Source organism: Girardinichthys multiradiatus, chromosome 21 (assembly GCF_021462225.1).
Source record: "Girardinichthys multiradiatus isolate DD_20200921_A chromosome 21, DD_fGirMul_XY1, whole genome shotgun sequence".
NCBI lineage: Eukaryota > Metazoa > Chordata > Actinopteri > Cyprinodontiformes > Goodeidae > Girardinichthys > Girardinichthys multiradiatus.
The window spans coordinates 33,393,498-33,405,964 of NC_061813.1; the positions used below are offsets into that span (position 1 = coordinate 33,393,498).

Below are 12,467 nucleotides of genomic sequence, written 5' to 3' on the forward strand. Positions count from 1 at the left end.
ATTGGGACCATTTCAAAAGCTCAATCATTCTTTTATCTGTTCTAAAGTCAGTTTTGAGTGTTTTCGGGTTTTTATACGGAGGGAATATAAAACTGTGTCCAAGTTTTAAGTTTCAAGCAGGTCTGTACCAGGAAATCAACTATCATAAATACCAACTCTGCAAAAAAGCGCAGTCAAGTATTCAACCAGAATAATGCCAGAAGCTTGTTGGTGCCTGGGGTGGAGGTGCAGTTTGTTAAGAGTTTAAAGGGGACATATCATGCTTTTAAATCCTTCCTTTTCACACTTAAATCATTCAGTTGAGGTCTATATAAATGCAATGCTTTGGTCTGAAGTGCGGTCCTCCATGACCTAGTTTAGCTGTTCCACAGCAAATACAGTGACGTAACAGTTCAAAAAACGTAATAGAAGATAGAGAAAACTGAACCGATTGAAAAATATGACCCAAACAGAATATAAAGATGTCTACGCATCACCTGGAGACTAAATTCAACTTTTCTGCACTCCTACAGACTCCAAGTACACAACAAAATGTATTTAAGGGCAAACAAAGTTGATTTACACGATATGTTTGGTAAATCCACATTACATTAAAGTTTTTACCCAGTTCCTGTTTTTAAAAAATGTTTGAAGTCTTGTGTTGTATAATGATTCTACCCTTCAAAAAGGTTGGTGAAAATAAAACATGAAAGCCCATAATTATTGAGACATTTATGCCAATGTATGAATGCAGATATAAACTGGAACAGCATTTGAAATTAAAAAAGCTTTTTTTTTTGCTCCATGCCAAACAAAATCTTGAAATTAAAGATTTAAATGTTTCTCCTTGAATCATACCCACTGCTGACTTTCTAAGAGAGAGAGAATGGCTGGGTGTGGCTGAAATGCTGCGGCTGTAGTTAATTAATTAAAACACCTCCTAAATTAAAAAGGCCAGAATGTATGAAAATACACTGAGAGGAAGAAACTGTCTGATTAACTGTGAAGCAGCATGTAAGGCACTTCAACAGATGGCGACTTGATGGTTTATATTTGGCAGGGGGCCAACAACAAGCTGCAGGATGTTTGCTTCTGCCTCTTATGTTTTATCACACTCTGTTTCTGCTTATAAACAGAATCAGACATACAGGAATAAAAAAAACCTGAATTATATGATGTACTGCACGTTATGAGCAGTTAGAAAGCCCAGTATTTGGACAGAGTTAGTCTGACTGAGGTAATATTGACGCTATGAAACCAAGAAGTTTTACTCTTGACCGCAAATGAAACAGGCACCTCCATAAAGACAATAAAAGCAAAAGAAATAATCTATTTTATTTACATTTGAATAAAAAAAAAAGGCAAACTGAAATGTATGTATACATATATCTCAATAATCAATGGAAAAGTGTCACAGTGTGGTTTTGGATCGGACCAAAGTGCAGACAAGAGCTCGGCAGGATCATCTTTGTAATGCAAAGATTTATTTTACAAGGTCAAAAAACGTAGCAAAATCACTCCAGGTTTCCCAAGGCAAGGCGTGGCAAAAAAAGAAAGCATAATCATGGACAAGAACAAGGTGTGACGAACACAAGGAACCAGCCACGAACAGAGACACCAAACCAACTAATATACTGGGGAAAGACAAAGTCAGGTAACCAAGGGAACTGAGAACAGGTGCAACAAGGAGGCAGGGGAGCAGAAGCAACAGGTGAAACAAATAAACAATAAAGAGAAACCAAGACCTAAGCAGAACAATAGACTAAGATAAAATAACCAAAACATAAGAAATCTAGCCAAGAGGTAAAGGAAACAGAGGAACTGGAAGGAACAGAAGAATAACAAGAACCTAAGGCCTAAGCAAAAGGAAACCCTGACTACAAGTAAACAAACAAACACTGATAGAAACAAACTGAGAATGAAGCAGAGGACTAGAATAAAAGTCAACAATAACTCAAGTTGACCTAACAGGAATCAGAACTGGAACACTAGAAACTAAACATAAAGAACTAAGCTAGACAGAACAGAATAAGAACACAGAAAGACGAGGAGGAACAGAAAACAGACTAGAAAAACAAGAAGTGTGCAAGGTGAAAAAGAATACCAAATAATAATTAAACACAGAGATATTAAAAGAGGATCTAATGAATCCAGGAGAACAAAGGACCCTAATACAGAGACTAATCAATAATAGAACCATACAAAGTAATAAGGAAACAACCATAAGGAAACTTAATGATGGAGGAGAACAACAAAACACCAGGAAGCAGTAGAGGGAGCAAAACAAACTAATAAACTTAATAGAAACATCTAGACAAAATAAACCATCACAAGAAAACATAAAATAAAGTCCAAAATGTCACTCCGTGACAAAAAGTATTTACTGGGATTACAGTCAAACCCTTTGAAACTCTTATTTTAACTGCTGAGCAGCTTTTTCTGTGTTTTCAACGTGTTTCCACTTAGTATTTGTGGTGTAGGTCCTAACTGCATGTAGGAGGCAGGCAGAAAAAACAGGAAACTCAAAAGAGATTTGTAAATTCTCTTCGTTGAATTTAGTTTGTTTCACTTTCTGGTTGTTCAATGAAGCAAGGCCAGGTTCCACAATTAACATAGTTTAAAAAAAGTCAGTTTCTGAACCCATAAAGATTTTAGTCACACTGTTCCTACAATTGATAGTTACCTTAATATCCCCTCGCCTAATAGCTTTAAATTTTAATTTATAATGGATTTTACCATTGGAACAAATCAAACAAAAGTGCTGCATACATGTTAATGTTCCTGTGAACTGTCTGCTGGCAGAGGAAGAAAGATTCTCTACATTTAAAGAAAGACAAAATATTTCTGGTTGCAAAAAAGCCTATTCAGGCAGTGCTGGAATGCAAAAGTCCATCCTTTGTTAAAGAGTGTAACAGAAACATTTAAAAGTTACAGATAATTAGATCAACTATCTGTAAAATAAACAGCTTATTCCAGGTTGGCAATCTTGATCCCAAATAAATACAAATACATGTTAGCTGAACATGATCAGTAATAGACTAGCTTACCGGAAAGTAGAGAAGGAGGGCTCCACAGAGAATGGCCTCCAGCAGCACGAGACCTGACGCTCTGATGCTCTGCCAAAACAAAAGGATGGCACGGGTTTTAAGCTTTGAAGGTGTCATCTTTAACTTCATATTTTTAGTATGAGTCAAAATAAAATTAAAATAAAAGTACGACTCTTGTCCAAATCAATAGTGTTCATTTGTCTGTACACGTGGGCTGTGGTCCAAAGTAAACCCAAGGTCAAATAGGCAAAACCCAAAACGTCTTAGCCCAGTTTTCTGAAAGGTTGAGACACCTTTGTTTTTATTAGTTTTAGTAGAGGTCCATTTTTAATTTGAATTTGATTTAAACAGAACAGGAACTAGATGTTATATTTTATATATTTGAAGAAGACCAACCAAACCATACAATAAAAACCTATTATTATTATTATTATTATTATTATTATTATTGATTCTGGCAGGTTGGAGTGCTATTCTCGTGGCTGAATCAGAAACAGTTTATTTTCAGCTAAGAGATATTTCTAAGCTTCGAATTCAGGTGTCAAAAGCTTGATTTCAATAGTGTTGTAATATGTGTAAAACATGATTTGGTTCTGGTCTCGGTGAACAAGCAATACCTTCAAAAAACAAACACTGACAAAAGACACCAGGACAAATGGTGCATAACAATTTTGTTTTCCTACATAAAACAGCCTGTGCTTTTCCAGAGCTTAGAAGTTAGGTCTTTTAAACCTTTATGGAACCTACCAGGAATTTACCACCAACTTCATATGTATTTGGAACCTGTGAGTTACTTTACTGTAACAAACTGGTTACTTTTTGAAAAATATCAGAACTTTCCCAATGTTTTCCTTAAACTTACTGGGTACTTCAGAACGTACAGGTTATTTTCTGGAACTTTCCTGCAGCTTCCTGTTTCCTTCTGTAGAACTTATCAGTGACTTTAGTAGAGCATACAGATCTACTTTACCTAAGAACATACTAGTAACCTTCCAGAACTTTCCCACTACTTTCTAGGAACTTTTGTTTAACTTACTGGGTACTTTCAGGGCCCAGGATGTATGGTATGACTTGTAACTGGGCACCTTCTTGAACTTACAGGATACTTCTCTACAACTTTCTGAGGACTTGTCAGAACATTCAAGGCAAGTTACAGAAAGTACCAGATAAGTTTCAGGAAAGTAAAAAAAAAAAACCTGTGAATTCAAAGAAAGTATACTACAAGTTTTGGAAAGCAACCAGTGACTTCAAGGACTGGTTATTCGGTGCCACTATATAATTTTTTAAGTAGGCATTTATTTTTATATATCCAATAAATATGAATTTACTCACTGACAGAAATTGGTATAGAAAGGCAGTAATTCAACCTAATACCTTCACAGAGGCTGGCTTCAAGGTGCTAATTGAAAATAAAACTTATGTTTAACAATTCATTCCAAAAATCCCAGAATCTATTATTTAAAAATATTCAAAGAAAACTGGTTTTCCTAGACAACAGGACAAGTTTGTCCCATTAATGTAAGGGTTTTTATTGTTTGCCTGATAGTTTTCTATTGCATGTGTGGAGAAAGTCATAAATGCGTTATAAATGCGTGATAAATGTTGTCTTTGTTACAACTAGAGGTCATTGGATTTTAAGTGTTATTAGACAAAACTGCCATCTTAGACCAATAGATTGATTCATCTCTGAATCCGAGTAAATATTTTTTGCTAGAAATGTATATTGCAATAAATTAGAACTACGATTATGAAAAAAACATTTTGTCTTACATTTAAACTCTGATATGTTTTATTATCATGTTAAATTGCACTGGTTTATCCAAGCCACTAATTGCTTATGGAGCTTAGTTAAAAGACAGGAAATAAAGCCTCTTTATTTTTGGGCATGAAAGAGAATAAAATATAGTAAAATCTCTTCCTATAATGGCCTTTTTTATTGATGGAGTCACCATTTCAGACACCTCCTGTTGTTCCTTTATGTTGTATATTTTTGCAACATCGCGTCCTCTAATTGACAAGATGCTTAAGGGGCTTTCAGGGCGCAGGATACAGCTGTGCCACCCATTTAAAAATACAAACAGAAACAAACTATAGCCTGACTTCTCTTAACTAGATGAGATATATTCATTTTCAATCAAAATAAAATGACAGAGAGGTTTTAATTTTGTATCAAAGTCTGCAAGGATATTTAACAGCAAAGTCCTGTATTCATATCAGAGTAGATAATAATGTGGATGAATTATAACAAACCTTTGTAACATATGAAACGTCCACCCATTTTAATAGCATAAGGGATCATCTTACTGGTTTCTATTGCAGGAAAGGCTACCCGCATTTACAATTTAAAGAAGATATGTTGTCCAGTGTTGACTGACTTTGCTTGTCTAATTATGAGAAATGTAACAAGATGTAAGCTGGTGACCAGAACCAATCAATTTTGAGCCTGACCGACGCTGAACAGTGACTGGCAGGTTTGAAACTCAAACATGGTAATACCCTATCTTGCTAACAGATAATTCTAACAACAATACTCTTATAATTTATAGTTTATTTTTCAGGCTCTGTTTGTTATGAAACATGCTGGATTTTCAAATGTTGGCAAATGTTCAAATGTTCTCATTCTCAAATCTCTGCATTCTGAAGGAACTCAACATGAAGACTGATGTTTACCCCCAATTAATCTGGGGTTAGTAAGTCTAATTACGCTACTCACTAATGTAAGAGACAACTCCAAAATCATTTTGTCTTTGAGTTAAAATAATTACAATCTGTTTTACAGTGACTAATCTCTTCTGATCCCAATGCTAATAAATGACCACTCATGACATAAAGGCTAGGAAAAAGTATTTTTAATGCTGTTAATTATAGTTCTTGTATCAGAATAAATACAATCAGTACCAGCAGGTCATACTTTTACAAAATCAGCTGCAAATCTCTGATTGGTGCATCTCTACTCGTCATCATCAAAATTTGGTATTATTTAAACTGCATAAATGGGAACAAATTGTGTCCGTGTGAAAGACTGATAACAAAAGCCCTGGAAAACCAATTCAAAACAGATTCTTTGCAAAGTCGTCTGCATTTGTCGTCACAACACTGATTCTTGTCTTGAATTTAGGACCATGTTAATAACTAAATAGCTCATAGATTAAAGTTGGGTGGTTTAAAAAAATCGTCTTCCAGTAATAATTGGGTACTGTGAAATTGCATAACATCGTAGCTGTCTGAGAAAAACTGTAATTACCTTAAATTTGTTTTGTTTATGTTTCTGAATTTTTGGCAGCAAAAAACTTTGAAGTCAAAGTAGAAAACTAATCCATGCCAAACATCTAAGACAAAACTCTGTGGAAATAAAGGAAGATGGCGAAGCAAGATTTGATGCAATAGGAGATTTCAGCCTGCCTCCATGCAAGGGGCAGACAAAAAACAATGAGTTCCCCCTGGAGAAACTGAGTTTTGAGAACAATACAGGCATATTTCATACAAAAGACCCTGTTGGCAACCACCTTTTCTGTCGAAGAAAGACGTATTGGATCTGTCATCCAATACTATTTCTGCCCTCATAATAAAGGAGGGCCAAGCAGAGACCTTCAAGTTACTTGAGAGCTTAAGCTGAGGTCTAACTCTGTCCATTTTGTAGCAACTATGCTTCTGTGAGTTATTTGACTGTTACAAAGGCATTAATTATCACCTAAATTTGTAAATTATTGAGGTAAACTCCATAAAGAGATTACAAACCTCCAGAAAGCCTTCAGCAATATTTGTGAAGGCTATTTTGAAGGTTTACAGAAAAGTCTTGCTTTTTTATAATAAAGTAGAGAGAAATCAGGGATGATTCAGATCTTTTGCACAATGCTGTAACTCTGAATATGCTCTTGGGATTTTGTTAGGACACAAGTGATGTCTATCTTTTGAGCTGAGATTTAATGCTCTGGTGCCCTAATGGCCAAAGGGAAATGTTAGTTGTGCATAGTTCATAACGCCTACCTTATTCCTGCGAAAGTGGTATATGAACACCATGCTGATGAAGACAATCAGCATGCAGAGACATTGGAGGGAGAGCACAGCCAAGCGAAGAGCGCCATCCTCTAATGCCACACAGGGAGAGTTGTCTTTACAGAAGGCACAGCCCTGCTGGCAAGGAAGACAGTCGCCAGGGGACCCTTCATCTTCACCAGGACCATCATCTCCAGCTTTCCCCTTTCTTCCAGGCCCTACAGATGGAGGATGACAGAGTTAAACTTTGCACAAGAAGTAAAGCCGAAAAGAAACCACAAGAAATCATTTTCTCCACATATTGATTTATCCATGAGCTAGAATATGTGCTGCTGAAAAACAATGTTTGCAAGAGAGCAATGAGATTAAGTTGCCTAAGGAAAATCTGTCTAAAGTTGGGATAGGATGGTAAAAGTAGAAAACTTCTAAATAAAGTTGAAAATTATACCATAAAGCTTGAAATACTGGTACAGCTAAGTCCAAGGACAAGGCGAGGAAGGTTTTCTATTGGTAGGTGGTAAACAAATTCAGGAAAGGCAAGGCCCTGGTTGCCAGTTAATCGCAATGTCAACACAGACTAATAAGAGACTAATAAATCATTCATGCACACCCTCCTACTAAAAAGCAAATTAAACCTCTTCAATAAACCCAACATCCATATTTTACACTATTTGAAGAAAACAGAATAAATAATCGAAACCAATACATGCATGATGAGAACAAACAAACCCCACACAGAAATGTCCAACCAAAGCTAGAACCTAGTACCTTAGTGCTCTAAGGCAACAGAGTGAACCACTCCTTAATGTATATTTTTTAGCTTTTCATCTTATTTTTATTGTATTTGTCTTTTTTATGGTTTTCTGTCTGTCTTCTGTAGTTATTTTGTTGGCATTCACCTTTACACTCACCGGCCACTTTATTAGGTACACCTTGCTAGTACTGGGTTGGAGCCCCTTGCCTTCAGAACTGCCTTAATCCTTCGTGGCATAGATTCAACAAAGTACTGGAAAACTTCCTCAGAGAGTTTGGTCCATGTTTACATGACAGCATAACACAGATGCTGTAGGTTTGTTGGCTGCGCATCCATGATGTGAATCTCCCGTTCCACCACATACCAAAGGTGCTCTGTTGGAATGAGATCTGGTGACTGTGGAGGCCATTTGAGTCCAGTGAATTCATTGTCATGTTCAAGAAACCAGTCTGAGATGATTTGTGCTTTATGACATGGCATGTTATTCTGCTGGAAGTAATCATCAGAAGATGGGTACACTGTGGTCATAAAGGGATGGACATGGTCAGCAACAACACTCAGGTAGGCTGTGGCATTGACACGATGCTCAATTGGTACTAAGGGGCCCAAAGTGTGCCAAGAAAATATCCCCCCACCACTACCAGCAACCTGAACCGTAGATACAAGGCAGGATGGATCCATGCTTTCATGTTGTTGATGCCAAATACTGACCCGACCATTAGAATGTTGCAGCAGAAATCGAGACTCATTATTTCCATCATGATGATATGTAGCAGCTAGCTTGTAATGTGTTGATTCTGTTTTAGCTGTTTTATGAAAAAAGGTTTCTGCTACTGACTACATCTTTTCAAAATGATCTGTTTATACAACAAATGAGCAAATATTAGAGAAAGACACCCTTTGCTGCTGCTTGTCCAAAATTAGCTTTCTTTCCGCTTAGCTAAAGGTTTATTCTCTTTTTTTAAAAAGGCATCTCAGGTTTTTGAAATGTATTCTGACAAAGTTTGACTTGGCTTGCATTTTGTTTTGTTTTTATTTTAGGAAAAACAAACTGGAGCAACAGCTATTTCATTTCTCCCTGTTATTGACTTTCTTGCTGTAGAAGAGTGAGGGGTTGCTGAATAATTACGATTATCCTTCTTTGACCTTAAAAGCAGTCATTGACAATGTGTCAACACAAGATAAACCGATCTATATGTGTGAACATGGAAGGCAACATGCACTTGCCTTAGGACATTGTGATGAGGTCATAAGATGCTACCTTGTAAAAAACACATAGAGACTTGAGGACTAATAGTTAACTTGGCAAGGACTAGGTATGGGCCGCAATAAGATTATTGTAAAAAATAGCAGACGTTATGTTATTACATAAAAATTTGTAACAAAAAAGTGGGACATGATCAAATTGCTGCTATTTAAAACAGAATAGCAATGATTCAACCAACTGCTGCTAAAATAATATCACATATTGCATGTATTATATTACTCATGAAGAAAATATTAGTTCTAAGAATGATTCACATATGTAGTTATATTATAACTATAGATTTGATACATGCAATGCTGTCAATCATTATACAGCTGCAAAACCTTGGACACTTGAGCCTTAGTCACAAAACCCAGATTATCACACAAACACTACATTGTTTCATGGTCAGTATAATTTTCTTTTCTGCAATGCTGAGTTAGTATTACACCAGATGTAATCAAAGTTCCACTTTCATTTTATCAGTCAACAGAGTAATTTCCTAACCGTTTTGAGGATCTTTAAAAGGTTTGTGGACAAACGTGAGACAGACCTTTGGCATCACTTTTTTCACAGCACTGTAAACCTACTTAAAAATATAAAATAAACTGCTACACTAAGTTGTAGTTTAAAGTGCTTATTACCCAGAATGTTATGCCTTTTATTTTGCTATTTTACTCTTTATAGCATAACACAAGTATAATAAGCCGATATTACTTGGACAATCTGCTCATGTAGTCAGCCTGCAATTGACTTGCTGCTCTAAGCTTGCCTACTTAATAAGACCTTCATTGAGTAAATCTACTTCCGCCTTTCTGCCTGCTCAGATGTTTTTCTCCTAAGCTCCCTGCTTGCTTGCATTCTTTTACTCCTAACTTTTTATCTCTTAGCCAAAATTACGGAAATATTGGACTAAAACTACTTCTTACCAGTGACTCCCAAGGATTTTTTTTTTTTTTTTTCTAAAGGATTTTGATGTTTTTATAATCGAACTCCAAAGAAGGACAAGTTGATGCCAGCTAATCAGCATAAGATGCCTTCCTTGACCACAGAGGACTTTGACAAACGTTTACAGAAATTGGCTGTTTTGGAGATGAAAATCCATTGACTAGAAGTGAATGTGGAGGTGAATATGGGGTGAAGTGATGATTCAACTCTGCCTGTGATCCCAAACAGTGACAGCCAGCTCAACAACTCAGCCGGCAATCAGAACACTGAGAATAAACCTACCGGCAAACCCCCCTGGCATGTTTTAGGCGCATGCCCAAAAAATCGAGGCGGACGACTCACTGGAAGATCTCAGCAATTAAATAAATTAGAATAGCCAGAATTACAGAGAAATGCCCCTGTTTCCCCTGGGAAAAGGAGACTTCGACAGCGAGCTGCTGTCACAATAACTCATAGGAGTGAGACAGCTGGAAATAATGGAGTTCTCCTCCAAAACAGATTTGCTCCACTACAGAATGAAAGCCAGGAAAATTATCCATCTTCTGGGAACAATAAAAAGTTTGAGAACAACCTTCATTCTAAACAGTCTTCTCCTAAATTGCCAGAGAAAAAGTACCTCACCAGACCAAGAACCCTAATAGTGGGCAACACAGATGTGGATGGGATTAAAAACTTCTGCAACAAGAAAAACACAGAAGTTATGATTGGTACCAGTAACGTAGTGTCTGATATCTCAGAGAATATTATTTCAATCACAGAAAAGTGCCCGTCTCTAGAAAACCTTATTATACACTGTGGAGCCATGGATGACGTGGCTCAGAAAAAATCAGAAAGACTGAAGGAGGATTTCACTCGTCTTCTGAATATTGTTGGAGGTCTCAATATCAAGGTGTTTCTCAGCGGACCCTTTGCACCGATTTTCTGTGGAGATGAGATTTTTTCAAGACTTCTGATGATTAATAAATGTTTGAAAAAAACATGTGCTGCTACACCTGTGAACTTCATCGACAACTTAAATATTTTTGGGGAAAAAAGACACCTTTTCAAGCAAGATGGTTTCTGTTTGAACAAGCCAGGAGCCAGACGTCCCACATCTAATCTCTTCTATTCAGTAAATAATCTGCCAGCAGCTTCGACCTTCAGCAGAGAACATGGAGTATCAACGACAATGATAACGCTGCCTCCAACAGCTCCAGCAGAGACAACTGGCCAGTTGGCTGAGAAAGAGAGGTCATCACAAAAGGTCTCCACAGGAGAAGTGAACCACCCATTATACCCCCCTCCCCCCCAAACCCAGACCCAGACCGACCCCCCCGTTAAACCCCCCTCAACCCAGACCCCGACCGAGACCGCACAGAACTCTCCCATCTCCCCACTGAGCCCGCTTTTTGCTTTACTGGATTCTGATAACATGAAAGGAGCTCTTAAAATCGGGACCCAAATGGCTCTGACATCTTCTCCATTCAACACCCCCCTTGGCCGAGGCCCTGCTACTGAACCAACATCTTCCAAATGCCGCGGACCTCCACCACCTCCTAATCTATCTCCTCCTAATCAGGACCCTCAAATCACTTCTCTGTGATACAGTCTGGGCCCCAGTTGTAACTCTATCAGATATTAGCATGTTCAGGAAAAACTTGGGCCCCTGATAGGGACCATAAAAATCACATGTGGCGTTCCCCAAGGATCCATCTTAGGGCTCCTCCTATTCAATATCTACATGCTCCCCCTAACTTAGATTTTAATAAACAACAACGTAAGTTATCATAACTATGCAAACGACACACAGCTATACGTTACGATGTCACCAGGCGACCATGAACCCATTCAAGCCCTGGTAAATGCTTAGAAGAAATCAATGCATGGATGTGCCACAATTTTCTTCAGCTGAATCAAAACAAAACTGAAGTAATAATCTTTGGACCAAAGGAAGAGCGTTTAAAAGTTAGCACACAGCTTCAGTTAATACACCTAGAAACCACCAATCAGGCTCAAAACCTGGGTGTAGTGATGGACTCAGACCTGAACCTTCAGAGGAACATAAAGATAATAACAAGGTCAGCCTTCTATCACCTAAAGAACATCTCCAGGATTAAAGGACTAATGTCTCAGCAGGACCTTGAAAAACTAATTCATGCGTTCATCTTTAGTAGAATTGATTACTGCAACAGTGTCTTCACAGGTCTGCCTAAAAAGTTGAACAGACAGCTGCAGTTGATCCAGAACGCTGCTGCCCGCGTCCTCACTAGAACTAAGAAAGTGGAGCACATCACCCCGGTTCTAAAGTCCCTACACTGGCTCCCTGTAGCTCAGAGAATAGACTTTAAAATACTTCTGTTAGTCTATAAATCACTTAATGGCTTAGCACCAAAATACATTACAGACTTCTTGTCAGTGTATCAACCAGCCAGACCTCTCAGGTCTTCTGGCTCAAATCTACTCTGCATACCCAGAACCAGAACCAAACATGGAGAAGCAGCTTTTAGTTCTTATGCTC

General features: G+C 37.6%; 1 protein-coding gene across 2 annotated transcripts in view; it reads right to left on the reverse strand.

The window, feature by feature from the left end:
• Positions 1–12,467, reverse strand: part of gpr158a (G protein-coupled receptor 158a) — a 105,148-nt gene that overhangs the window by 44,415 nt on the left and 48,266 nt on the right. For both annotated transcript variants that reach the window (XM_047349698.1, XM_047349699.1), the window contains exons 4-5: positions 7,014–7,240; positions 3,027–3,095 (exon numbers count right to left, since the gene is read on the reverse strand). In XM_047349698.1, coding sequence (XP_047205654.1) covers positions 3,027–3,095; positions 7,014–7,240 — 296 coding nt within the window. The remainder of the gene's footprint in view (positions 1–3,026; positions 3,096–7,013; positions 7,241–12,467) is intronic.